General features: G+C 43.0%; 1 protein-coding gene across 1 annotated transcript in view; it reads right to left on the bottom strand.

Annotated features, from left to right (window-relative positions):
* Positions 1–14,628: 14,628 nt before the first annotated feature.
* Positions 14,629–26,801, bottom strand: part of BMP7 (bone morphogenetic protein 7) — a 44,785-nt gene continuing 32,612 nt past the window's right edge. Inside the window, exons 3-7 of the mRNA XM_050313937.1 lie at positions 24,530–24,678; positions 19,663–19,860; positions 18,338–18,414; positions 17,631–17,741; positions 14,629–16,414 (exon numbers count right to left, since the gene is read on the bottom strand). Of these exons, the coding sequence (XP_050169894.1) occupies positions 16,265–16,414; positions 17,631–17,741; positions 18,338–18,414; positions 19,663–19,860; positions 24,530–24,678 (685 nt within the window). The 3' untranslated portion in view covers positions 14,629–16,264. The remainder of the gene's footprint in view (positions 16,415–17,630; positions 17,742–18,337; positions 18,415–19,662; positions 19,861–24,529; positions 24,679–26,801) is intronic.

The following is a 26,801-nucleotide window of genomic DNA, read 5'->3' as shown; positions in this document are numbered from 1 at the left end:
TTTTTTTTTTAAGTTGTTTTTCCGTTTTTGAAACTCAGACATTTCAGGCTTGGAATATTTTTGTTTTGAAATCAGAAAAAAAAACCAAACCTGAAACCTCAATACTGGAGAAAAGCTGTCCATAAAAAGCTGAATTTGGGTGAGAAATGCTCTTGGATTCACAGAGCATTCCTCAGTTCCCCCATCTCATCTTGTAGCATGTCAGAAACTTTACATGTCACTCTCTCGTGCACTTATGTGTGTGAGCACACATACACATATGAGAATTTTCTCTGACAAGCTGTAGGGCTTTGCTACAGATTTTCCATCCCTAACCATGTCAAGAAGAAAATATTTTAATGCTCTATTCACAAAATACTTTTGGCCTGTTTCCATTTGAACGTTATGCTTGTTTGCATAGGCAATCCATAGGGGAGTTCATAAAACCTCATTTTGCCTGAATTTGTGAATGCTCACTGCATGGGCTTAAAATGAAATTACCTTGGGAAAGGGACTGTTTTGGGATGCATACATTTTACACATATCCTTTAAATAACTCAGATATGCTTTTAAAGGAGGATGTTTTTCCTGTGGACTGAAGGACATGTTTGTACCACCTAAGAGTTTTTTCAGTTCCAAAACAGCACTAAGTAAACAGTCGAGGTTTTTGCCAACTCAGTGTTTCCAGCACTTGTATCTTCCCATTGCAGAGATCCCTCATTAAAGGACAACCTCTTGCTTTAATCCTTGCTGCCAAATTCCAGCAGAAATTCCCTTCTCCTGCCTCCATTCCCAGCGTAATACTGAGATAATGGGGGCAAAACCTTTCCACAGCCCCTCTGCCCAGCCCTGACCCGCTGTGCCAATAACAGCCGGAGCAAAACGGATGTTTGTCTGTATTAATCACACACACACAGTCTGCAACCTGAACTGTGTACAGAAATGGATGGAAAAATGCAACCTGACCACAAAAGTATTATTTTATAAATAAGGTCCTTTAGTAGTAGTTAATTGGATGCACATTTTGCTAGATTCATGGAACATTAAAAACTATCATATCGGAATTGACTGACTGAGTTCATGTTACATCTCCAAATTACCAGTGACCATTCTGCCTTGCAACATCAGACCCTGGGTTCAGCAATCTAGCTCGAGGGCCTTTTTTAAGTACGTGGCACTTTTTTTTCCCCTAATAGAGATTGATTTAGTGTATGTTTAATGGCCCCATAAATCACTCAACATGCCCAGCTCGCATACAAATTCTGCCAAAAAAAAAGTTTTCAAGGAAGCAGATGCCTTGTTCTTGGAACCAATTTGCCTTGCTCTCTGCGTGTGCGTGAACCCACCATTTCAAGATCCTCCTTATAAAAATGTTCTGCTCTCCCGAGTCTGAACATTGGTCATTTGCTCTGCGGCTGCTTTCTTACCATGCCAAGTTAAACTCGGGCGATTCCCCCGCTGTGCCCGTTCTGTTCTAGTGCCTTTTAGATCAGCAATAAATAAATTCATTGTGCGTTTCAACAAGAAGAAAAAGCAAAAGCCGGAGCCTCATTGTGCTTGCTCTTGTGAAGATCTATTGTGTGCAAAGTAGTGCGCTATCGAATGGCGTAGGTCATTTTTCATTACCCCACTGAGGATGCAGCTCAAAGCAGAGGATTATAGAAACTCATTTCCTTTGGTTAAGGGAAAAAAAAAAAAAAAGAGTTAACATTCAATAAACTCGAGGGCTATGACGCAATGTGGCCCTCAGAACCTTCCGAGCAGAGCTGTTAATGGCTTCCTTTCCCAGGACGCGGGTTTGCCCCATTCACTTATCGACTTTGATGCATTAGTAAAAGAAAATATCAACCCCTCATAACTCTCAGAAATGATACAATACATCACTTGAAAGTAAGCTAGGATCAACACATTGTTAACTGTTTGATCTCTCGAGTCAAAATTAATGATAGGTGTTTTGCACACAAAAAAATGAATGTTAAAAGCCTATTTAAGCTAACTAAAGACATCCCTACAACATCAGGGTTGAATTGGAGGTGATTTCCTGCAATGCAGCTGTTATAAGTTTATCAGTCTGCGGGTGGCAGTAACCAGTAATCATAACCAGATTGCGGAGGGGTGGGATGGAACTTATCTTTAAATAGAAGATCTATCTAACTAACTAACTACAGAAAGCTGGTTGGGAACTAAGTCCACGGTATTATTCACTAGAACACCCAAGGGTCTGGGAGAAGCCAGTTTTCCGTATATTTTAAAGAAATGAAATGGTTCTGAAGGTTTAACTGCTAGGCAGGGAGAAACCAAGGTTCATAATGATTAACAGCAGACCTCCTGTGCTCTTGTACTCGCAACATTTACACAATGATGATAGCTAATAAGAAATGGCATTAAGAAATGACTTCAACTTTCTCCGCTGAGATGTTGCCATAGGCTGTTGATGAACTTTTAGCTCATTCTCTTGTGACATGGAAAGGAAAGATCTGAAATGTAGCATATATTTCAAGCAGAAAAGCGATTGAAAAAATTCCAAGAAACCTCTCTGAAGAGCCAAAGAGAAGTGTTGCACTGCGAGACAATGCCTCTGGACAATTACAGCCTGTTAGCTTTAATGCATCCCGAATTGCTTCCGCCTGCAGCTAATCTGACCACTGGAAACAGTCACTTTTGCAATGCCCTTTAATTTTTCTGATTTGCGTGTGGGCAGTATCTGTTGGTATTAATATGACTGTTTTCCGGATTGAATTAGAGAAAACAAGACAAGCTTTCAAAGTAGGCTCAACTTTCTTTGAGAAACGTGAACTCAGGAGCGTGTACGTGGCAGCTGGCTTATCCGTGAGGATGGTTTAGCTCTGTCCCAGATCACTGGTGCTCAGACAGGGAAAAGAAGGACAGAGAAGTCCCACTGCATCCTCAAATGTCCCCCAGCATGCCCATGTTTGTCCTTAATTTTGCCAGACCCTCATCCATTTCTGGGCGCAGCTTCAGGTGGTCCAGCTCCACCCATGAGAGCTGCACCCTCAGCCAGCAGGGATCCCCCCAGTTCCTAACTTCCTGAGCCACGAGGATCCACTGTTTTCTGTGAATGAAAGATTCCCTTAAAGAGTTCAGGAATGAGCTAAAATCTTCCATCCCCCAAGTCAGACCAAATACAGAAATTTTTTAGACTGACCCAAATTTCCTATAGGAGCTTGTGTGAGCCTCTCCTAGGTCCAGCTCCCACCTGGACTGTTCCCTTTCCATTGCCTTGTAGGAACTGTCTTGTGTCTACACTCAAATCAGGTTTATAGAAACTGCAGGTCTGGGCGAGTTCAAAGTTGCTTTTTTTATGAGGAAAAGACTGAAAAATGGCAACTGCATTTTAATATAAAAGTCTGATAAAAATGAGTATGTTCTTAAAAGTTCTTCACAGAGCTTTCCTTCAAATTTTAACAGAAGTTTAAACCTAAAATAAGTCTTCCCCATGTCTGACATCTGTGCTGTATTTATGCAACACCTTTTTTAATAGAGGGGTTTTTTCTTTCAGAGGTGTTTTTCAGTGGAGAAAAAGGAAGTTATTGATAAAGCTGAAAATTTGAAATATATATCAAGACCCTCAGTCATCTCCACTTTCTTGTTTTCCAAATCTTACTCAATAAAACCTCTTTATCATTTCTCCATAGCAATGGGATCAGCTCACTCCCTTCTTCTCCCTTCTGGGACTATAAAACTCTCAGCTGGCAGCTCTGCCTGTAAGCCAGGCTGTGAGATGTGACACATCACAAATATCTGGAGAGGTTAACTTTTCCATTCAGCAAAGTATGAGAGAAGCCATTGCACTGCCTACATGAGGACAGGTGGATGGTGGTCATGCACTTTCAATTTTTGACTTGCTGTGTGATTTCCCAGTTACTGCTCTGGAAGTGACCCACCCCAGGCAGTCTGGTTACTGCTCTGGGGCAGATGGACTGGGCAGGACCTGTGGCCACTCAGTGCTTGCCTTCATGCCTCTCTGCTCATTGAGTGTGATCCTTGGCATAACCTCTGCCCCCTGCCTGCAAGTGCCAGGCTTTGTGTGATTTACAGCCCATCATCATATCCACTCCTTTAAAAATTCTGCCACATCTGCAAAATTAAAATTGTACAAATAGGGAAACTGAGGCACTGATGGGTGATTGATTGCTCCTGCCCAAAGTTATGCAGCGGATAATGTGAAACAGAGGTCAAGGCTCCAGGTCCAGCTCCTTCCATATCTTACTGAGTTATGTCTTGCTAAAGTACAGATGCGAGAGTAGCAATTATCAACATTCGATATAGGAACTTTTGCCTTAGTAGGCTCTGCAGTTCTCTGATGTGTAAATCACTTAAGTTATAGTAAGGGTTGTGTTAAGACATGGTGTGGTTTGATGCAGTCTTTAGACTCACAAACTCCCTGTTAAAACACAGCCTTGTGCAAGTGTGGGAAGCGCTGCCCATCAATTTGAACCGGAGGAAAATCCTTCTGCAGAAAACAGGGGGATTGGCAAACAACCAGTTAAGTGGTTTGGGCACTGTCACTCTACCCCTGCTGCATCCCAAAGTGCTGGATTCCTAAATGTGGAACCCAGATGCAAAGACAACAGAGACCACATTAAAGTGATGCTGATTGTACAAGCTGTGGCTCTCAGGAAGACACGGAAGTGCTTGGGAGGCTGATACAGGGTTGGGGACAGATAGCACAGCCTGCAATTGCTTTTTCAAGTCACATGTGAGGGGAAAAAGGTTTCTTGTGTGCAGCCTTGGGCATCTAAGACCATGTGAATACACCCACACACGTGGGCTGGGCTCCCAAAGCCCCTGCAGATGTGGGCCCCTCCAGTCTTCTAGACAAGCTTGGGAGACAACAATTTTGGGAGCAATCCTTGTTACAATGAGCAGTGAGATGTGAAAAATCTACCTTTTTTTATACCACTCTTTCCAGGGAAACAGTGATTTCACTAGGAACACCCCAACTGCCCAACTGGCCGTGTAAAGTAGCCCAAGCCACTCTCAGAGGAATGAATGCCTGGCCCTCCTGCCAATCAATTAGGTGAAGGTGAACACCACCCATGCATTCAGCAATGGATGATTGCTTAATTAGTGAGCTCTTTGGGCCTGAAGCCTGTCAGAGAGAGAGGCTTCTCCATACTTAAGCCATATCACCTGGGGGAGAAGGAATGGTGACTCCTGATTGAGAAAACCTGATGGGAAAATTATCACTAAATGAGGTGAAAATCAGAAGTTCCCAAGGAGCACTGAGTTACAGAGCTTTGAACTAGTTGTTGGGAAGCTGACTTGAGAGCTTGGTCCTGGGGGCCTGGTTAGAGAGGCCAGGATTTGTCCTGAGGAGGAGAAAAGTCTTATGGCCTTTGGTACTTTGAAGACTTCAGCAAGGTGTGAGTTTTCCTTGCCCTGTAAGGACAGAATTCTGGTGCCATCTTGATGTTGCAGCCTGCTTCTCTTGAGATGATTGCATGGTGGAAATGAAAAAGCTGATCTCTGGTACTGGAGAGGTAAGCTTCACTTTTTGTATTCCTAACTATAATGATACAGTAATTTGAAGTGGCTGAGAAACACGGCAGTGTGGCTGATGCAGGGGTAGAGCTGGAGTGGCCAGAGGTGAGGTCTGGAGGAGCCTGGTCATAGGCAGAACTGCTGCCCTGTGTGGGACACAGCAGATGAACTACCTCTTCCACTTTTGCCTTTTGGTCTTCAGCCAGCTTGGTTCTGAATCTGGACACAGAGGTGTTGGGATGATCTGTGAAGAGGCTGCAGTTTGAAATACTGTGTGAATCCTGAGAGAGGAATTTTTGTGTAGGATTTTGAGAGCAATGTTATTTTAATTATTATTCTAATGCTTTCTTTGCTTTGTTTTCAACTTCCTTTTGGTCCTGACCGGGATTGGGGCTGGTTGTGTACACAACTAAGTAAGGCAGTGGCCTCACTTGCTGTGGCTGGTAAAATCTGTCTGTTAGCAATGTTTGTTGTGCCTTGTTCTGATGCTATGCACTCTACTGTACTTAGTGCCAGGGTTGAGTACAGCACAGAGCAGGGGGGAAGGTTCCTGTAAGTTCTTCCAACCCTGCAGATAAAATAATCCTGAAATTGCGAATTTTGCTGCTGGAGCTGGAGCTTGTCCTCTAGGAAAGAGGGGATGGTGCTTTATCCGTGTAGGAGTGCAAAAACATTGTTTGGAACAGGGGATGCAGAAGTAGGAAGACAGTTTCTGTCTTTGAAAGCTGATTTGCTGTTGTCCTTGGGACAGCAGAGCTCAGCCTGCAATTCTGGCTGGAATGATACTGCTGCTCTGCTCCCCAGCCCTGTGTGAGACGTGGTGAGCTTTATCCCACAGTGAGCCTATTCCAGCTTTGAGTAATGCTGGCATTTTGGAATAAGCTCTCCTTTGATCTTGTAGACAGAAGCCTACAACAGCTGTTCTGCAGTAGATAAGGACAGCCACTCTCCAGGCTGATGGGCTTTGGAGATTAGTCCCCAGGATGTTGCCCAGTGAAGGAGTGGGGTCACCCTGTTGGTGTGAGCACCTGCAGCTGGGACAGTGGTGTTGGGGAAGGGACCTGTCTGCTGTGTACTCAGGCTGTAACACACTAGGAGTGATGTAAATGAATGAGCTTCTGTTTTGTCTCTCTGCTGTTTACCCACAATTGTTTCCTTGCTCAGAGACTGGGTAGAAATGCTGTTCTTGCCTGTAAAACCTGGGGCTTCTGTGCTGAATCTGGAAGTTGCTGCAAAGATAGATTTGTTTGTTTGTTTTCCCTCTTTAATGGCAATTACTTGGTTACAAACTCTCTTCTCAAAGTTTTTAGTTAAAAGTTCTTAAAATTTGTTATTCCAAATAGACTCACTAAGATGCCTCTTTGTGCATAACTTGACTTAAATGTTGCTTTAATCTTGCAAGAGAGGCTGACGTGTCTCACGTAGCCCCTCGGCCTTTGCGTGTCACACCTTTCTTGACACTTGGGGATGTTGTGAGCTGACAGCTCATCCCCTGACAGCAATACCAGCTCTCCCTGTGAGGAGCAGCACTTGGATTTGGAGGCTGCCAGAAGTGTGGGTGAGACTGGAAATAACCTTTGCCTGTAGTCAAAGGTAGTCAGGAGCGGTGGTGGACATGACTTCACCATGCCCACTGCTCAGCATGAGTAACCAGTTCCATGCATTTCCATGCCAGCCATTAATTTCCAGATGAAATGACTAGCACGGTATTTTCCATTTCCAGATCATGTTTGTACTGGCATGATTTAAAATACTTTGTAATTACAGTGGTTCCTATAGTCCAACTGCTAGAGCAATGCATAGTGCTTAGAAGTTTCTTCCTCAACTGGCAATTTCGGTAATGACAGTAATTCACATAATCTATCTTTGTGGCCTTGTGGCTTTCGGAAGTATAGGGTCTCTTTTTTTTTTTTTTTTTTTTTTACTTCTTCTTCACAGATGTAGCCCTATCTCTATATATAGCTCTGTGAATATCTGGTATTCTAGATGTGTTAAAATAAACTCATCTGAGGAATTCCAGTCCCATCGCCACAAACTTTCTGCTGTTGCTGCTGTTGTTAATGCAATTGAGCAAATGGTGGAAGAAAATGGAGCGAGGAGGGGGATATGGCAGTTTCCTCTCAGAGATGAGGTGACCTCAATGAGTGCAACTTCAGGCAGTGGAAGCAGTGGAGCTTGATTTTGGCTGACAACTCACAGCACAATAAGTAGTTTTGGCAGCCAAATGTGACAACATCCTACTGAACTGGGAAAATCCTTTAGTTTGGGAAGATGGCTGAATCCCAAAGTTGCTCTCATTTGGTGGTTTAGTCTACTACCAACAGAGACCTTCCTAAACCACTTCTGGGAGAAACTGCTCAGACAGATCAGAGGCAGACATCTCCCCCCTTGTGCAATTAGAAGTGCTGCTTCCTTTGAGAGGAGGCCAAAGCAAATGGGAAGCAGCAATTAAGGTAGACACAGCAATGAGGACCTAAGTAGAGGGCACAGTGTTTATCAGTTGTTGCTGTACAGAAGAGGTCTCTCCTTGATTTGACTGAAGCAGGAAGAGCTGTAGTTCAATGCTTTTGTGCACTGACTCTTGTTATTTTTTTCCCAGAAGATTCTCATATGTAGAAGAGGGTGGGAGGGACAGATGATATATTAAAACATGTAAACACAAACATATATGTGGCTGCAAGGGTGTCCAAAGCACAGCAGTGGTGAGGACTTTGCAAGGCAGGCTAAGAGCTGGGAAAATAGGGCAGTTCAGGGAGATGGCTTGAAATCAGTGCTGGAAAATAACCACCAGAAGGGTTGGAGCAAACTCATTTGCAAGTGTCTCTGGTCTTCTACCATCAAGTGTCCCTGACTTGATGAGTCCCTGGACTTCTACCTCTGTTCATAAAGGGAAGGAGGACACTTGAGGAGACACCAGAGTGTGTCTGACACATGGTCTGGAAATGAAGCAACAGCCACTCCAGTATCCTGCAGTGTCACGGAGATGCTTTTCTTTTCATTTTCTGAGAGGTGCTGCAGCAAAAAACCAGATCTGCTTCCTCAAAGACTGTCACTCCCATCTGGAGAACATAATATTTGACCTGTGGGCTTAATTTGCTGTCGGTCCCCCACAACTCCCAGGAAGGAGCCTCCATCCCTTTTAACTTGAGGCTGTTACCTCTTGCCCAAACAACAGGTTTCCAAAGGCTTGTTCTTGAACCAGATGAGAAACATGAAATAAATTAATGCAAAATACAGTCTTCTTCCTTTTTAACTAACACCAATAAAAACGCTTTGAAGAGGGAATGCCTTGCAAGTGTTAATTAATAGGATTGTCACTGTGACTCCACATTGCCACTGCAGAGGAGTCAGGCTGCAAAGTGCAGTGAGTCACTGAAGACAAACGTCTCTCTCTGGCTGTGATATTTTTTTATTGAGCATCTTGTTCTCAGCTGCTACTAGAAGCAGGAAATCTCTCAAAGCTGTGAAGAGCTGATACAGTTTGTGTCTTGAATTATTTATGGTTTTTCACCTACTCCTGTGAAGAAGTGCTTCCAGCGGCTCTTGTAGGGGCCCATTCCTGAATAAAGACTGAAACAGTTGCAAGATTGTCACTGAGCAACTGAGGTGGTGGAGGCTGGGCTGGAGGATACCTCAGCCTGTGGCCTAAACTTCTTACCCAAGCACACCAACTTCATGAAAGCACTTTCCTGCCTTGTCTCATCCTTTTCTGTGGACCCAGTGGAAGAAATTGCAGGACCCTGGGACCCCCTGCCTCTCCCAAGTGTGGTCTAAGCACATCCCCACAAGCCTGGACTATGAAGAGCTTTGGTTTTTTCCTTGCAAACTGAAAATACCAACTTCTTTTCTAAATATCTGGAAATAAACAGTTACATGATCCACTGAAATTCATAACAAAGGACAAATTGAATCCTTCATGCTGTGTAACAGCCATAAATAAAGGCTTTATGGCTGAGGAGTTGTAGGCAAAGCTCCAGCAAAATCGGATTTATTCCCTCCCCACCCCCTGCACTATAAGTCTCTGGAAATGGGGGTTCCAAGGGCTTTTCTGACACAAAATTAACTGCAGCTTCTTAAACCAGACTCCCTGCCAGTATTTACAGTTCATGTTCTGTGCATGGTATGTGTGTATATAACTGCACCAGCTTTTACAGTGGATTTCTCAGTAGTCATGTGAAACCAAAACAATTGATGGGCTGAGCTGAACTTGGAATCACATGTGCATTTCTCTGATTTTGAAAAGAAAAAAAGTCTACCTCAGTGTTAGGAAAAAGATTTATTGATTAAAGTTGCTCGAATGTGGCCCAGCCTCTGTGAGTGTCGTGGTCCTGCTCTCTAAAACCACTGGCTGGGTCTCCAAGAAAACCCTGTAAGATGGATTTTAGAACCTGATTGTATGGCCTAAAATGAGTTGCTGCACACTTTCTTCTCACTAACACCTGGCCCTGCCTCTACTTGCTATTTACTCCAAAACTTAGCCCTGAGGTGTCATGAAATATGTCCTTGGAGTAATTAACCAAGTCCTAAAACTGCAGTCCAGCCAGGCCATTCCCTGTTAAGGAAGAACAACTCAATTCAGTGGATTTAAGGGCTAGATTCTTACTTCAGGAGCCAAATATAGATCAGTAGTGGCAGTAGTTCACTGTGGGAAATGTATAAACAAATGGGAAGCAAAACTCACATGCCAGTTTTGGATCCCCCGATCGTGTTCGTTTATGCTCCTTTCTTCCGTGCTTAGTATGTAGTCAAATACAGAGCTAAAATGAGGCATTTATTATTATTATTTGTTATTCTCATTAAGAATTTGCCCAAATACCTCTTTTTAAAGAGGCTGACTAGTGCTTCTGCCCAAGGCAGGCAGATGTAGAGCCACCGATCACTCTGCTCTTGTCTACAGCTTGTTGCAAACACGGAACAAAATGGCTTAAATTGTTGGGACTTGAGAAATGATATCTTTGAGCTCTGACCCTTCATAACTGAATCCAGACACTAAATGTCTCTGCTTCCACATATTTTATATAAAGCACCTGACACAGCAGCAACAAATAACATGGGAATAAATCCAACTGCCTGCAACAGTTCACCTTCATTAGCCAAGCCAAAGGTCACCTTGCTGGTGTCACCAGCAGCCACTACCAGGGCCATTGTCCACTCTGGATCTTAATGAAGAGATCATGCAATGGAAGGGAAGGTGGGGATTTAGGCTGAAAGGCTCCCAATGCCTCTATGAGGCTTTTTGTACCCCACAGTCACAGTGACATTCTAAACCTCTATGTGCTGCTTTGGAAATTTAGCACAACCCTGAAGTCCTGGGCTTGAGCCCCAGGTGCTGACATGCTAAAGCACAGCAGATCCACTGAAGTCCTGCCATCTCCTCCTTTTTCTTAAGAGCTGCTTAAAATAAGCCCATTAGCCCAAAGTTATCAGCAGCACAGAGCTGCTAACTCAGGAGTCACTTCAGCTCCAAGGGAAAGGGTAAGAGCATGTTTTTAATTACGAGCAAGCCCATGGATGTTGCAGTGGATAGAGGCACTCGCCCCCTCCCAACTCCAGGCACAAATACTCCATTCCCCAAATTACTGCTGACTGGCCTGGATTGGGTTTTATTGCAGACAAGCAAGCCAATTCTTTGAGGGTGAGGTTAATTCAAGCAGCCCCATATAGAGCTTTACCCTGCAAATGGTTAAATGCTTAACCAAGCCTGCAAAAACTAGTCAAGTGCAAAGCTGCTTTCCTAAGGGTTTGTGAGCCCCCTTTTCTCCCCCAGTTTCTCCAGTATTTTTCAGTGGTGGAAAAAATGGGAAGTTGATGAACCTGCCAATGGCTTGTCCTGTTTTCCTTTTAAACATAAAGCTCAAGCTGTTTAAGATTGTGCTGTCTTCATTTACAGAATTAATTCATACATTAGGATTCTATTAATTGCAGAAAACAGCAGATTTATCCCAAAGTGGCAAAGCTTACAATATCAATAAATAAATTTCAAAATATTAACATTTAAAAGAGTGCTCCAGTTGCCTGGTCAGCAAACAGGGCCTTAGAAAACCCATGTGCGCACTAGGAAACCAATCAGTGCATTAAACATATTATCTAAAACTCCTGGTCTTTCTTAGCTTAGGAATACAAATTTCACAGTATTAAGCAGGAAAAAGGAATGGATATTTTTATTTAAAACAGAGTACCAAAAAGTGGCCATAATAAACCATTTGTGTTGCTTTTGTACTTGGGTAATGAATGACTGCAGTATAAAGTGCTCCTAGTTTTTGCCTCGAGGTCTTGTCAATCATTACCTGATAAATAAAAACTTCAAACAGGCTCCTTTTAACTTAATTGGGCAAAATTTCTGTCCGAAGGAAGGGCTGAATACAGAGAATAATGTGTTTGTGGCAGCAATGGAAGTCAGCAAGCAGGGTATTTGGATGGGAGCATAGAGGAGATGCAAATTCTGAACTCAAAAGAGGAGTCTTTGGGGGTTTTTATCAGTTCCCATTGCAGGCAGAGCTGAAAGGACTGAATCCAGCAGCAGAGGAAATCCCCCAGCCCTTGGCCTTGCTGCTGAACTGCGCTTGCCCAAGTTCTGCTCTCCCTCTCTGGTTTTAGGCTTTACAGCTGACACTTCCATAACAATCAAAAATCTTAAAATTACACTAAGGCTTATTTAAATCATTATTTTTTATTATATGAACACTGGCAGCAATGGAGGCAGTTTCCTGCATGGGGACAAAAGGATTCTATTGTCAGTGCTGGAACAGATCTGAAACAGCTCAATTAAGCAAACATAACATCCTCAAAGTCTGGCCTGAAAGGAAGTTAAAATAACTGATCTATAAAATGTTTTAAATGTGCTTTAAAATGTCATTACTGAGATAAATTTAGCTGTTTTGAAGCTCGTTCACTAGGGTTTTATGGCCCTGCCAGTTTATGACAGCGTATGTATTGATGTCAAGAATTCCTCTTCCAGAACAGTAGATGAGGAGACAAAGCCATGGGAGTGCTGCAGACCAAGGGGAGGCTGAGCCGGCTCGGGAACAGAGTTCTGGCTCCCAGGCTGGGAAAGCTGCCCCAAAGCACATCCAGCAAGCTGTGTGTATTTGTGGCAGAGCTGGAAACCAACTGATATTTCACGATATAAGGCTGGATGTGTTGAAGTTAGTGGTAAAGCTGCTGTTGGCTGCAAGACTGGCCCTGCAAAGCAGCATGATTGATTTATTTCATTTTTCCTCCCCTTTCTGGCACTACCCTTGACTTACACCAGATCTAAATGCAGAGAATTGGGACCATAATGAGAAATACTGGAGGATCCTTTTTCTAACATTAGTCCAGGCCTACAGAAGCCAAGTAGATATTGGTTTAGCTCAGTAAAGGTCTTTCCACTGATGGTTTGCTGGACTTCCTAGCAGTGTGCAAAGCAAATTTTCTTATGAATTTGTAATTGCTTGTGGAAGATGGCAAATTAACTCCAAAATGCTGATGATTTAATCCTCTGGCTCAGCAAATACATGTACATAAACTGGCACTACTCTGCTCACAGCTCAAAGTAAACAAGTATCCCAAAATTGCTGTTATGCCCCGAAGATATAAAGTTTAGTTAATAAGAGGGATTTAGACCATTATTTTTTTCAGCTGCCTCCATAGCAATGCAGTGTGGTATCCACAGTAGGAAACCTCATGCCAGCAGCATCTCTGAAATATGCTAAAACAATCTAAATTAGAAAATGTCAGCTTCTTGGCTGATGTTTCTTTGGAGTTTCTTTCTTCCTTTCTTGTGCCTCTATAATTTTATTGGGATGACTAAATCTCTGAACTATGTTAGCAGTAAACAGAACTAATTTACCCCCTGCTTCTTTGAAACAGCTGCTGACAGCTGCACTATAATTCAATCATGGATCTTTGCAGTGCAGACTGCAAAACACATTCATATTTTTTGTATTCTTCCCTCCCTGTTGTATTTGGACCAAAGGAGTTGCACCAAATAGCAACATGTGCTGGTTTTGCCCGTACATAGAGATTGAGCTACGTGAAAACAGAGGCTCAAGATGAAATATTGTCCAGCCAAAAAGTTCTTTGAATATCAGGAGAATAACCACACAGATACACAATGTCGTCGGGATATCTTTTGTAAAGTTGCAATGATTTATTTTACTAGTTTGTACAAAAAGGCTTCTGACAACTGCTCTATGAAAAGAACCAGAAATGTGTATGCATTTTTACCGACTGTTAATAAATATCTTCTTAAATAAGGAAACAAATGTGTTTAGGAACCGAGAATCATTTTTCCTGGATGTGATTGAAAAAGGAATTCAGAGATGGAAATAAATAATTCTTCTTCCGCTTGTGACAACTATTTACATAAAAATGTACAAACAGTGAAGCTGATGTTGAGCCTAGCAACAGAAATCCTGTTATTATGTTTAAAAACAATAACAAAAAAACCCAAAACAGAAACAATCCCCACATAATATTTAATATATGAATCCTATACAGCAAGATACCGTGGTCCAAGTTAAAAATGCAATACACCAACTCAGTGACCACCAACACTGAAACACCCGCAAGAAAAAACTAATCCTTGACTACTAAATAGTGGAAGCTTAGGCACAATCAGCTTTTTAACTTTTCTAGGCAGCACCTTCACTTCCTTCAGGAGGTTTAAGAAGCACTGGTGTATATACGTATACAATGTCAAAAGACGCTTTCCATCTGTGTGATTTCAGTTCTTCAGTTTAAATAAGTGATGCACAGAGGGCAGTTTTGGCTGTTTATCATGGATGGTCCTGTCTGCAGGCTCCAGGAGAGATGGTATTTTGGCTTCAGCTGTTGTCCTGCCGTGGGGCTGGCTGTAACTGTTTGGCCAAAGTCTCACCTTGGGGTAGTTTACAGGAGTCCTGCCAGTGGAACGTGGCTGGTGCAGCCAGGCTGGTCCTGCAGATGTTTGAGCTGCCTGGGTTGGGTGCCAGGCACATCTGGCAACGTGGCAACTGCTCACCAAGGCCCCGCTCTAAAACTTATGTCGTGGATGGACTTCCACTTTCCCATCAGCCTGACCCTGCTACCAAGAAAACTGCTGGGAAAACACCAATTGACTTAGATGATATTGGGATTAGACCATAAAAAACAAGTTTCCAATTTATTTCATAGACAGTAGGGTTGTTTTTTTTAGTTTCTTTGCTTATTCTTTTTAAAGTGAGGCATCTGGTCTGGATTTGATCTGTGACTTAAAGGGAGAAGAGCAGTGAGTGATGTCCAGAATGGGGTGGTTGTGTTCATTTATCTTCTTTCTCTAACGCTCCTCTAAGGCAATATATGGAGCCAAGTCCCCACTGCGGCTGTATGGCTGAACAGAGACACCAATCTCCAGGGATTTATTATGTTCTGGACCCATCTGTTGGAGGTTTAGGTTTTTGCAGTTTGGAGATTTAGAGCTGGGTGTACTGTAGACCTGTTGTTTTATTGGGCAGAATTTTCTTTTTATCCCCGTGGCGAAATTTCTGCCAATCCTACTTTGGTAATCCCAGCACATGCCAAAGTGGGGAATTGGTTTGTGATTGGTTGCTGCAACTTTGTATTCTTCTTTGCAACAACTTTAATAGAGTTTTAATTACTTAAGTGTGATGTTTGTGTAACCTGTGACTTTAAAAGAAGGAAAAAGAAAAGCCTCGAGGGGACATTTTCTTGCTTCTGGTTTCTGCTTCTTGGGGGTTCTTGAAAGAGATTTTTTTGGTGGTTTTTTTTGAGGTTAAGCCAACACAGCAGAGGGTTTATCAGAAGCACTGACCCTGGGAAGGAGGGTTGTTTCCACCTTGTTTCTATTCTGTGTGGTACTGAGTGTATGCCCCAGCTTGCAGCACCTTCTGCACTTGAGCCTCCATGTTCTCCAAAAAGAGTTGGAACTTGTTCCCTCAGTGAAGTCAGTGGACATTTTCCAAACAGCAGTGGGATCTTTAGCTGGAGTACACAGCTCCATGACTGCTTTGGATACCCCAGCTAAAAGTTAGGTTTAATCCCTGTTTCTCAGCATTTTGCTGTTCCTGTTTCAAATTCATAGCAAGTTCAAATACTTTCTGCTTGCAAGAGGAAGTTTCCTTCCTTGTTAATAAAGTATACCCTAGAAGTCTTGCTCTTTGGAATTATTTTCTTCAGTTCTTCTGCTTGACAATTAATTATTTTTTTCTTAGCCTGATCTGTGCTTTGAATTTGTGTCAATCCACATCCAGCTTTTGCTACTGTTTTTTAAAACTGGAAGTTGCTTGTAATTATCTTTGGTTTTGCACATGAAATTGAAGCAGAGGGATGGAAGTAATAATTCTCTAACAAAATACCTGTTCACTCCAGGTATATTTTGTTTACTTATTTTATTGCAAACTGTGTTACAGGAACTACACACACTTATTAGTCACAGCACAGTCTCACCTTGGATAGATTATTACTGTTTAACTCACAATCAACACTGGTGAGTTTGCAATCTCCAGAAAGACTCATTTGCAAAAGTATGTATTGTGGGAGCCAATTTTGTAGGCAGATTAGTTTTTAAACAGTTTCTCTGGCTTGTTTCAGTTTACAAGCTCATTGTCTGCAATAAACTAAAACAAAATGTGTTCAAATGCCACTTTAGATCCAGAAACTGTTCCATTGTCTGAACTTTCAGAGGCCTGGTCCTAAAAACTGTTCGGGATTTTTTTAAACCCGTGGCTGGAGCGCTAAAATTTTCCCCTCCCCCACATAGCCATACAAACCCACTCTTTACAAATAACTTTGTTCTTTCTTCTTTTTCTTTCCTACAAATCTAATGACAGCCACATGCTCGTACCACCATGTTCCTGTATTTTTTTAAGATAACATTGGAGCTATCATCAAAATAGAGCACTGAGATGGCATTGAGTTGTGTAGGAGCACAGCAGGGTTTCGGCACAGTCTCTGGGTTTATAAAGTGAACCTGGGGAATGAAAGTAGAGGCATGTTAAGATTTACTTCTCCCCCCCTCCTCTCCCATGTTTTTCTTTCCCAGGAAACCTTCTGTCTGTCCCACCCCCTCACTCGGACATGTTTGGAACACCTGGCTTTGTGTACAAACATCCTGAGATGTCCCCTGCGTGTGCGGAGGCTGACGCACGCACCCAAGGCTGATCTAGCTGGAAGTCTTTCAGTGAGGCAGGTTTTCATTAGAAAACTCCCATTTGTCAGAGCAGTCAGTTCTGCAGTGGGTACCAGTTACGATAAACTCTGTGGGATGTGTGGGCGAGGTTTTGTTAACTGTCCTCTCAGCCCTGGGCCAGGGACCCTGTCCCTGTGCCCAGCAGCACCAACACCCAGCCAAGGAGGGCCAAGGGATCCAGGTCCCCTGAAGCTGTGGGACCTCCAAGGAGAAGGCAGGGAAAAGACAAATAAAAGCAGTCTACCAGGAGAAAAACATGCAGATATTTCATCCCTTGGAAACAGTTGCTTCTAGTTTCCCTGACGTTTTTTGCAATGTTGTCTTTAGATGTGCACAGGACATGGGATATAGATGAGAAGGTGCAGTGAGCCTCCTTGAGCCCTGCAGATGTGTGCAGAGCTCCTGGAGCCCAGCTGGGTAGGGGAGGGTGTCCAGGCAGGCAAGTCAGCTGGGGGTGCAGTGGCTTTGGTGACACAGCTGATCTGGGTAGCCCCAGCCAACAGTCACCCTGAACACAGGTGCTGTGTCATGAGCTCAGGGCTCCCGTCTGGACAACTCTGCACAATTTCATAAAGTAAATACATGGCCCAGCTGCTCTGTGCATGTAACTTTGGGATTCACTGACCCCTTCCTCAGTAGGCCCCCAAATCTGCACTCAGTGGATCCTTACAGAGTTCTTCCAAGGGATGCTCATAGTGGATCTCACATCCTGCTCTTTCATTTCCATGCAGTGGAACTAAACCCCCATCAAGATGTCTATCATAGTGCCCTTTCAAACTAGAGAGAGCATGTCAATGCCTGCAGCAAAGACAGGGTAATTTCTTGCCAACTATTAATTCAGGCCACTTGGCCAGGCATGTTGAGCAGATGCTGCAGGCATCGTATGAGCTAATGCAGACCTTCCTTCTTAGGCCTTGGAGACTCTTTTGTGTATAAACCTCTTTCTGAACAGCACCTATCAGATATAACCCTGTACCAGGAGCTACAGTGCACCTACCAGTGTCTGTACAATGGCATGGTTTGTAGCATTCATGTATGAATTCAATGGGAAAGCACATTCTCCTTCACAGTAATAGGCAGCGTAGCCCTCCGGAGCGATGATCCAGTCCTTGAGTAAATTGAAGCCATTAGATTGTGGAGAAAGACAGAAATATTGTGCAGCAAAACAAAAAGCCAACCAGCACATAAATCTATCCATTCATACATCCACGTTTAGTTGCAGTGGCCTGCAAAATAAATATCTGGCACACTGGCCTTTTTAGTGCTCTCTTATAGCCCTCTAAAGCAGCTGCTTTTCCAGGAGGGACACATCCTACTTTGCAGATGTGCCCATATTGTAACTGAACATCCGGGTTTAGTTGTTTATCCATTCAACCGTGTCCTTGTGGCTGCCCACAAGGATCACTTCACCCAGCACCACAACACAGATACAAGCTTTCAGAAAGGAAGATGTTTTTAACCAGGTCTAAAAGAACAGGTAGCTGAAAAAGGAGAGCCTTCAGCAGTGCCAGGGCCACAGTTCCTCAAAAGGACCTAAGGGTGTTGAGTCCCCAGCTTAGCAGAAGCACTTCTTAAGCATGCTAAAGGCAATATACAATTTTTTCACCCCAAGAATTGTAAAAGAAATCCAGTTATTGGCTTGATCTCGCTATTGCAGCTGGATAAGTGACGTGCAAAGGCACTCCAGTGACACGCAGCCCTTACCTGCCACCCCAGGTCCCTGAAGCTGACGTAGAGCTCGTGCTTCTTGCAGGCCTGTCGCTGGTCACTGCTGCTGTTCTCTGCATGGGGAGAATGGGTGGCCATGAGCTGGCTGCCCCAGCACCCACAGCCCCCAGCAGGGAGTGAGGCATTGCTGCTCATCTCTTGCACATAGGGTGCCTTTTTTAACCATTTCAGTTCTAGTCCTAAAATAATGGTGGGGTTTAACACATATGAAATGCCCTTCTGGCTTCTTGTGCAAAGTCAGAAAAGATCTGGGAAAATAGCTTTTTTCTTTTTCCTTTTTTTCCCTTTTTTTTTCTGAACAACCATAACTCTTCATGCAGTTTTGAAACTGTGTGCCCATCTTGGACAACCTGAGCTGGAAACCCAAGCAAAAGTACCACAAAGAATGGCCTGAGCAGAGTTTTTTAATGGAAAGGCTTGTCAGGCGTTGGAACAGGATACCCAGGGATGTGGTGGAGTCACCATCCCTGGAGGAATTTGGCACTTAGTACCATGGTCTAGTTGTGAGGTGGTGATTGGTCAAAGGTTGGACTTGATAATCTTGGAGGTCTTTTCCAACCTTAGTGATTCTATAAAAATATGACTTCAACCCTTGTTGCTGGAAGCCGTATTTTCCTTTGCCTCCTGCCTCCTACAAGCTCTCCTTCCATTCAGTGAGGCTCTCACAGAAAAGGAGTTGGAATTTGCTGCTGCCTCTGCAGAGTGAGCCCTGTGCTGTGGCTCCTGCTGGGACCATCACCAAGGGCCTGTTACTCTGAGGTATCACATAGTTAAGCCACGTTTCTATTTCAAATGCCTGATGGAGTTTTCTTCCTTATTAGGAAGCAGAGCTCCCCCCAGAATAGCTGTGGTTATCCTGAGAATGAATGGGTTTTCCTCTTCCATGCAAGACTTTTGGGACTACTACATTATTTGGGGACTAAACTTAAAATCACAAACTCTGAAAATGGACAGCCTTTGGATTCAGACTCTCTGAAATATCATTTTGATCAATTACTCATTGCTTTAATGTAATTATCTTCTGTTTCAAAATGAGAATTTATTTCATGTTGGGAGCAAAGGAGTTTTTCTGGTTAGGTGCTTTTTTTTCCATTTGGATTAAGAAATCCCTCAATTTGACATTGCACCAAAGAAACATTTTTTTTCTAACTTTTTTGAAATAATCCCTAATCCCAAGCAGTTTCAAACCAACCACTGAACGCCAGTGGTGGACTAAAGAGACAACAAACAGACATAGTGGGAGAAACTATTCCCGCATTATCCCACACCCAGAAACACAGACCCAGCAACCCACAGTGTACCTGCAATGTTTGACACCCGGAAAGCTTCCTGGTTCTTTGGCGTTTTGGATCGGTTCTGGCTCCTCTGCTTCCCTCCCGTGGAGCGAATACTGCGGAGATGGACCTCGGTGGCTTTGAAGAAGGCGACGGTGAAGGGCTGCTTGTTCTGAGGGCCGTGCCTTCCGATGAGACCCGCCAGCTTGGGGTTGATGCTTTGCCCTTGGAGCAGAACAGACTGATAAGAGGGACTGCAGGAGCTTTTCCAGCATGATCAGGATGACAGGGAGGAGAGCTGCTGGCTGGTACGGGTGATTCCTCTGTGCACTGATCCACCAAGGACCTGGACTTAAACGGCAAAGCCGCTTCTGACAAGAGCAGCTCAGCACAGCTAAACTTCATTTTATATCTGCGTGTAAAAGTTACATAAAATAGCCCTACCTATAATTATTTTACCCTAAATCCGCTTAGCATTAACTTTTCCTGCATTCTTTAGAGGGGTTTCTTTAAGTTCACCAACCTATAATTTGAAGTGATCCTATAAAAGGAACCATAAAACTCAGCCCATAGGAACACTAAATTCCCACTGGAAGGTTATTAACTTAGAATAAAAATGGCTTGTATGGAATGCTGACAGAGTTCCAGATATACCTTAGTTGAAAAAAACAAATGTTTAGAGACATTTTGCTTATTGTTGCGTCTTGGCACTACCATATCTGGTTGCTTTGTTGCAAAACTGGTGGTTACCACCCATGTGTCCTTCATTTTGGGCTTTAAAATAATTTGATTTTTGGTAAAAGACAATTAGATGGTTTCTCTGTAGAATTAATTATTTACAAGAAAGGCAAGGAGAGGGTGGCAGTGGGAAATTTAACATTTCTCCCTGTTGCCTCCAAAGGATGTCTGGGTGCTGCTGTGAAATGCAGGAATGATATCCAGGATTATTCTGTTCCAACCTACTGAGTGCTGCAGCTAAGTCCAAGTTATGTTAATGGCTTTTGTGATCCTTTTCTAACAACAGAGCTGGGCCTTGTCAGCCACAAATCAAATGTGCCAAAGGACAGCTGACACTTTCCTGGAGAAGCCCTGCAAGGCAGCCTGGCTGGGGAAAGCAGGAAAGGGGCTCTCAGTTCAATAGCAGAAATATCCTTACTAGTTTCTGATTAATGTGTGAAAAGAAGCTGGTAGCCTAAAATATTTCTAGGTGATATTCTATAGCTGTTCTTTTTAAGATGAGTAAAGTAAATGCCAAGGCTTATAAATTATTGTCTTTATGGAATTGTTTCTGTCTTTGCTCTTGGACCTGTCCAAAAGATTGGTAAATATGACATACCCAGAAAAGGGGACTCTAGTCAAAGCTCAAGGCCAAGAATGGACTGGCCTTGATTGCAGTCCTTTTTATGTTTTTCTAAAACCATGAGGAAGTTCCAAGATCAGTAAATGGGATTTGTGGAGAGGGCTGGATCAAGAGGTGTTTAATAGGACCCTGGCAACAGGAAAACTGCTTGGCATGGCCAGGCCTCACAAACAAGATACAGCAAAACTAATCTGAGGACAGGGCAGCAGGAAAGCTTGGGTGAAAAGAGCAAAACTCATGGCAGCAGAGTTATATGTGGACACTCATCAACAGCTCCTTCACCTTCTGCTTAAGCTTCTTTCCAGAAACTTGTCCAAACAGTTTTCATTTTAAATATTTGTGGCTGAGCCCACAAAGTGCTTAAGCAAGCAGCCAATGTTAAATATATAAGCAGTTCCACTTGTGCTCAGGCTTTGCCAGATCTGAGCCTTATTGCCTGAAGACAAGCTCACCTGCAGGCATTAGAGCTCACTGAATGCTGCCCTTCAAATAAACCTTTCTGCTTCCCAAAGCTGTTTAAAGTAGCCCAGGGCTGTGGCTTTTCCAGTGTAAATTATTTTACCTTTCCCATGTCTCTGAATAGGGCAGCAGTATGCGTGAGGGCACCCAGCTTCATCCTGATGTTTAATGGATTTGCACTAGAGAAGCAATTTGACCAGTAAAATACCAGTGTAACACCAACACCTCACGTTCAAGGCCAGTATGGTGGCAGTGTTGCCTTAGGGGAAAAAGAGATAATGCTCTGTAGGTGAAGCAGCATATTTCTTTTTAATTGAGATGGGCAAAATGCTCTTTTTCTAACTTTTCTACCCACCCAGAGAGCAAGGTTAAACACAAGGAGATGTGTGTAATCACCATTAGACAATGAAAAACTTCTCCCACAAGAGCTAAAGCTGTGCTCATGAACCAGAGGGTATGGCTTCATCTGCTTTCCTGAAGGTGGTTTTTTAATACTGTCAAAAATGGGATCTAAAGTACCAAACCAAGTAAACCCAACCCATATGCTACTGCTGAGAGGGGCACTCTGGGTGCTGGGCTGAAGGCTACTGAGTCACTCAAGCATTTCTTCTGCTGGAGCTGTTCCCTGGTCTCAGGGATAAACAAAACCTCTTTGATTCTACCCTAATTATACACGTTGATAGACTTATTTGGCAAGATTATAAAGGAATACAAAGATCAGTTAAGTCAGCTTATTTTGTATCAGTTCATCTGGATAGTGCTTGTGATGTCAGATTTTTTTTAAAATAGGCTGTATTTGCTTCACGATTACAGAACTCTATATGTAGCAACAGTTACAAAGAAAAATTGGGTTTGGTTGTGTTTTGTTTTCCTAATTCACTTAAAGCCTTGGGGATTGCCCAAGCATATAGTGTTGCATCAAAATCCTGCTGTGTTTGCAGCATATGATTTTCATATGAAGTCCAGGTGTAAAAGCAGCTTTCTTGTTAGTGCACACAATTGGTCTAAATCCAAATGAAACTGGGGGAGCAAGGAAGGACATGTCCTTGCCATTCAAAATAGAAAGAAAAATTCATGTGTATGGAGGAGAAATGTGAGTGCAAGGATGTGCTGCCAGGGAAATTGGTTACAGAAGACAAGCAGACAATTGAGTCCTGTATCTCTGTATTTACTTACTAAACACTGCAGATGGATTTTCTAACTTTTATGACAGGCTGATTAAAGTATTTCGTTAATCTGTTTGGAGAAAGCAGCAGTTACTTTGCAAAAGGGTGCAATCAGAAATTCTAGGTTCAGTGATAAATGCATTCTCATCTGTTATTTGACTCAATGGAAATTAGAAATACAATTTCTTTTAGCACTCCTGAGAAGTCTGAGTTTGTATATGTCTTTGAAAGCTCTCTCTGTGACAGATCTGGCTCTATGCTTGTAAGGGTCCACTTCTAATTGCTCCAGCAGAGCAGAGTTACTGTAAGTGTGTGCAAACCTGCAGCATTTCCCTGGATGCAGGATCCTGAAAAGTCTCTGTTGAAATCAGTAATGCCTTTATAAATCAACTGCCTTTCTCCTTAATGCTGAAAAATGGGACTGACTTTTGCTGTAAAATCAGGAGGTGAGGATGAGGGAGGACAGAGAGATAAGAAGATTTTATCAGTAGGTGAGTGTGAGACTGCAGTATTCATAGTGCTTGGAGATACTCAGCCTACTTCCAGCTATCACTTTTCTGTGAACTCTGGCCTGGTTGTTGATGGACTTTCTATACTTGAATAATGATTGAATAAATGTGCAGTGATCATGGACACAACCTCTGTTCTCCCAGGTAGTTCATTCAGGAGGCAAACAGGAAACTAAAAACAAGGACAAGTGTTTAAAAATGGGTTAAATTTGGTTGTCAATTTGCTTTACTGTTCTAACTTTAGGAGTTAACTTGTACATCAGGTTGAATTTGACTCTTTATACAAAGATGTCTTTGGGGTGGGGACTACTAACTTCCATGATGAAGCTCCTTCTTTGTGTTTGGGTTTCTGCGTTCACTGATCACTCAGAAAGGGCAGGTTAAAACAAACCCTGTGCACTTCTCTGTGCAGGTCTCACATGAGTTAAATCACCCTTTCATGTAAATGACTGTAGGTTGCCTGTTTCGAAACTACTTTGCACAGCCTTAATGCAAAATGTTACTTACTGGAAATGTGCAGAGTGTTGGGAAAAAAACAAGAGCAAGTGATATCATAGATGCAGTGAGTAGAGAATGAAAGTACGTCCTTAGATAACTACAACCAGAATATTTATAATTTTGAGCTGGCTTTTGCTTAAGCATCCTGTGGGGCAACCAGGCAGTTCCAGATGGTCCCAGGTCCTGGGAACCCCCAAGAAGATATCCAGGATACTTTGGTTTCCTTGCACAAGTCTCCAAGTGAGCATCAGGGATCTTAACATTAAGACAAAGCAGCATGACTTTTTAGTTAAGATCTGTTAAGGAAAATTTCCCAGCTGATTCTAAACACATCCTTTCTGGAGATGTTTCAGAGCCAGGTCTTTCCACTCACTCCCAAACCTCAGAGATTTGTACCATACACTGCAGACCTTGGAGTCCAGACCATGCATGACTTTACCAGTAAGCTCTGCTGCCACAAAGGAGATTAAAATGGTTCCCAGCTGTCTTCTGAATTTGAAAGGCCTTCTGTGCCAACTGACAGCAGCCTTCTACATCACTCAGTTGTGTCTTCTTGCACATAGCAAAGTTTATTCCTCTCTCCTTGACTGGACTGCACTACCTGCAAATTAGCCAGCAGCATATTAATACCTTGATGGGGACGTGTACACAGCTAATACTGGAATTACTGCAGGCAGGTCACCAATCTGTTGTAGCATCTGAGTACATCTTTAACCTCAAGTATGTCTAGGGGCTATTTTTTTATTATAACTATTATTTCCACCTTAGGCAAAACCAGGAAAAAACACTCTTATGAAATCCTGTTCAAAGGAAAGAGTGATGAATGCCTAGGGCTTCCCCTGGCTGGGAATCAGGTACCTGAGACAGAGACTCACTGATTGCAGTTGGTGTCTGACACTCACCATCAACGCCTTCCACAGAGAGCTGCAGGCCGAGGTTGTGTTGGGGATTCACCACCCAGTGGTTGCTGGTTGCAGTAATGTCAAACACCAGCCACCCTTCCTCTGCAGCCCAGATCGTTCGAGAGTCGAGCAGGAACAAATCTGAATCCCTGAAACAAAAGAAGCATAGTTCCCATTCACCCAGGCTTTCCACTGGAGTCTCTATAAGCACCCACATACATGCTTTAGGCAGCATCTTGAGTCATCCTTTCAGTGACATCTTCCCCTCAGATAAAGCTTCTCCTCTCTTCAAAAAAGGGAGAATGGGTTGAAGCCGATTTGAGGTGGCTTTGGGTTACTTTGCTGTCCCAGTCAACCTTAGAGCTCCTGATGCAGCTTCAGAAAAAAGGCTTGCCAGGCACAGATCTGCAAAATTACTGTTTGCATATGTAAACCTGGTAATTGGGCAGACAATGCTGCTCATTAGCCTTTCCACACATAATTTCCTAACTTTTATGCATAATTGTAGCACTGGTGCAAGCCAGCTGGAACACTGGTGTGCATATATTAACATATGTAATGGGTTTTTTAATTTGTTCGTCTGAGGTTACAGATAACTGATTGAGACTCTGCTGCACTGCTGTGGGTCACAATTTTCTTTCAATTCATAGCTTTTTTTTTCCTAAAGGTCACTGTTCAGTTACTCCAGGTAAAGAACTAATACCAGAAAATAAGAAAGATCTACAATAGAGAGGATTCTGTGCATTTGAAGGGTGAAATCAATTTGGATTTACAAAACATTTCCTGGCAAATTTTTGAAAAATTAAAACTAGAAAAAGCACAGGTTCTGTAAGGGAAAGAATCTGCTATCAGAAATTAACAAAGAGATAAAACTTAGGTGAAAAAATGGGTAGTGGTACAGTTCATCAGTAAAAAAGACTTTACAAGAAGAACAAAGACACACAGTGGAAGTGTCTGGACAAGCCCTGTAAGAGCTGCTTTTGTACCTACAGCATACAAACATGGTAACTTGTTGAAGTGTAATTATATCCTTTTGAATGAAGAACTATCCTTGGAAAACCCTTTAATCATGTCCTCAAAGCTTAAAGAAATCCTTATGGGTTTTGCCACTATGGATTTGTCAGTGCAAATACATACACTTAGCTTAGTTTACACAGTGCCTCTTCTTTGCACGGAATATCAAGTGATCAGAAATGAATCTGAGAAGTGCTGTTGGCATAGAGGCATTTGAGTCACAGCTTTTAGTGATTCTTTTCCCTGTGAGATTCCACACAAAACAGAAATGGAGGGGGGTTTGTGATGCTTTTACCATCTAGCTTTGCTTTCAACCTTTGTGAGCTAGAGAATATAAGATGATGCATTTCCTCCATGAGATAATGGGTGTCACGGCCTCTGAGTCCTTGATGGCTTACATGAAATTAAATTTCTGAAATTGGTTCATGCAAAGCACGTGAACACATGGCCCAGGATGTCTAAGGGGAGGACTGAGTTTCCTCCCTAAAGCGGGATCCCTTCGGATACCACACGCCTGAATGTGCAGATACAGCCAGTGCTGCTCAGGGTGCAATTAGTGCTTTCTTTTAAGCAAAGTTTTGGGTTGTGGAAGAAGCCCTTCATCAGAATTGAATTTGCTGCAACACTTCCTTGCTACCACAAAGGGGACCCTGTGTTTGGGTAGCCAAGGTGGATGGCTCAGGAAGGGGTTGTGGTGCAGAGATGGAGAGACTCAGTGCAGGTGGTGGGAGCTGCTCTTCAAACCTCAGTCAGCTTTGCTGGGTGCCCTTAGGAAAACTGAAGTTAAATAATATGGATAATGCACTCTCTCCATAGACACATTAGTTAGAGGAGTGCAAGATGCTTGAACTTCAACAGGGGGGACAAATTTCCTGGGGTTTCATCCCCACCGAGAAGCAATGGCCCTGTTCCCGCAGAGCATTACACAGCCCTGTGGACACCTCCCACCCTTCCCTGTTTACAACACACTGAACAAAACACATCCCAGAGGAGCCAGGGATGAGGGAGTAGTACAGAATGGCCCGTTCCAATGGCTGAGGCCAAGTTTCCAGAAGTAAAGAGTTTTTATATTCATGTACTGCACTATTTAAGCATGGCCCCCAACTGGAAGTCATGATTCACACAAGGTTTAGTTCATAGGGACTTGGCTTGCTTGGTTTTTTCCTCCTTGTAGTTTGCAGGTTGATGATAGTAGCAATAATGATAATTTTTGGGGTTTTAGCTACTGCTCAACTGCAGTATTATTACTCAGAAAAAC

The sequence above is a fragment of the Myiozetetes cayanensis genome, unplaced genomic scaffold (assembly GCF_022539395.1).
Source record: "Myiozetetes cayanensis isolate MyiCay16 unplaced genomic scaffold, myiCay2020 scf19, whole genome shotgun sequence".
Lineage (NCBI taxonomy): Eukaryota > Metazoa > Chordata > Aves > Passeriformes > Tyrannidae > Myiozetetes > Myiozetetes cayanensis.
The sequence above is the reverse complement of the archived record's forward strand: the minus strand, read 5'-3'. Positions and strand labels throughout refer to the sequence as shown.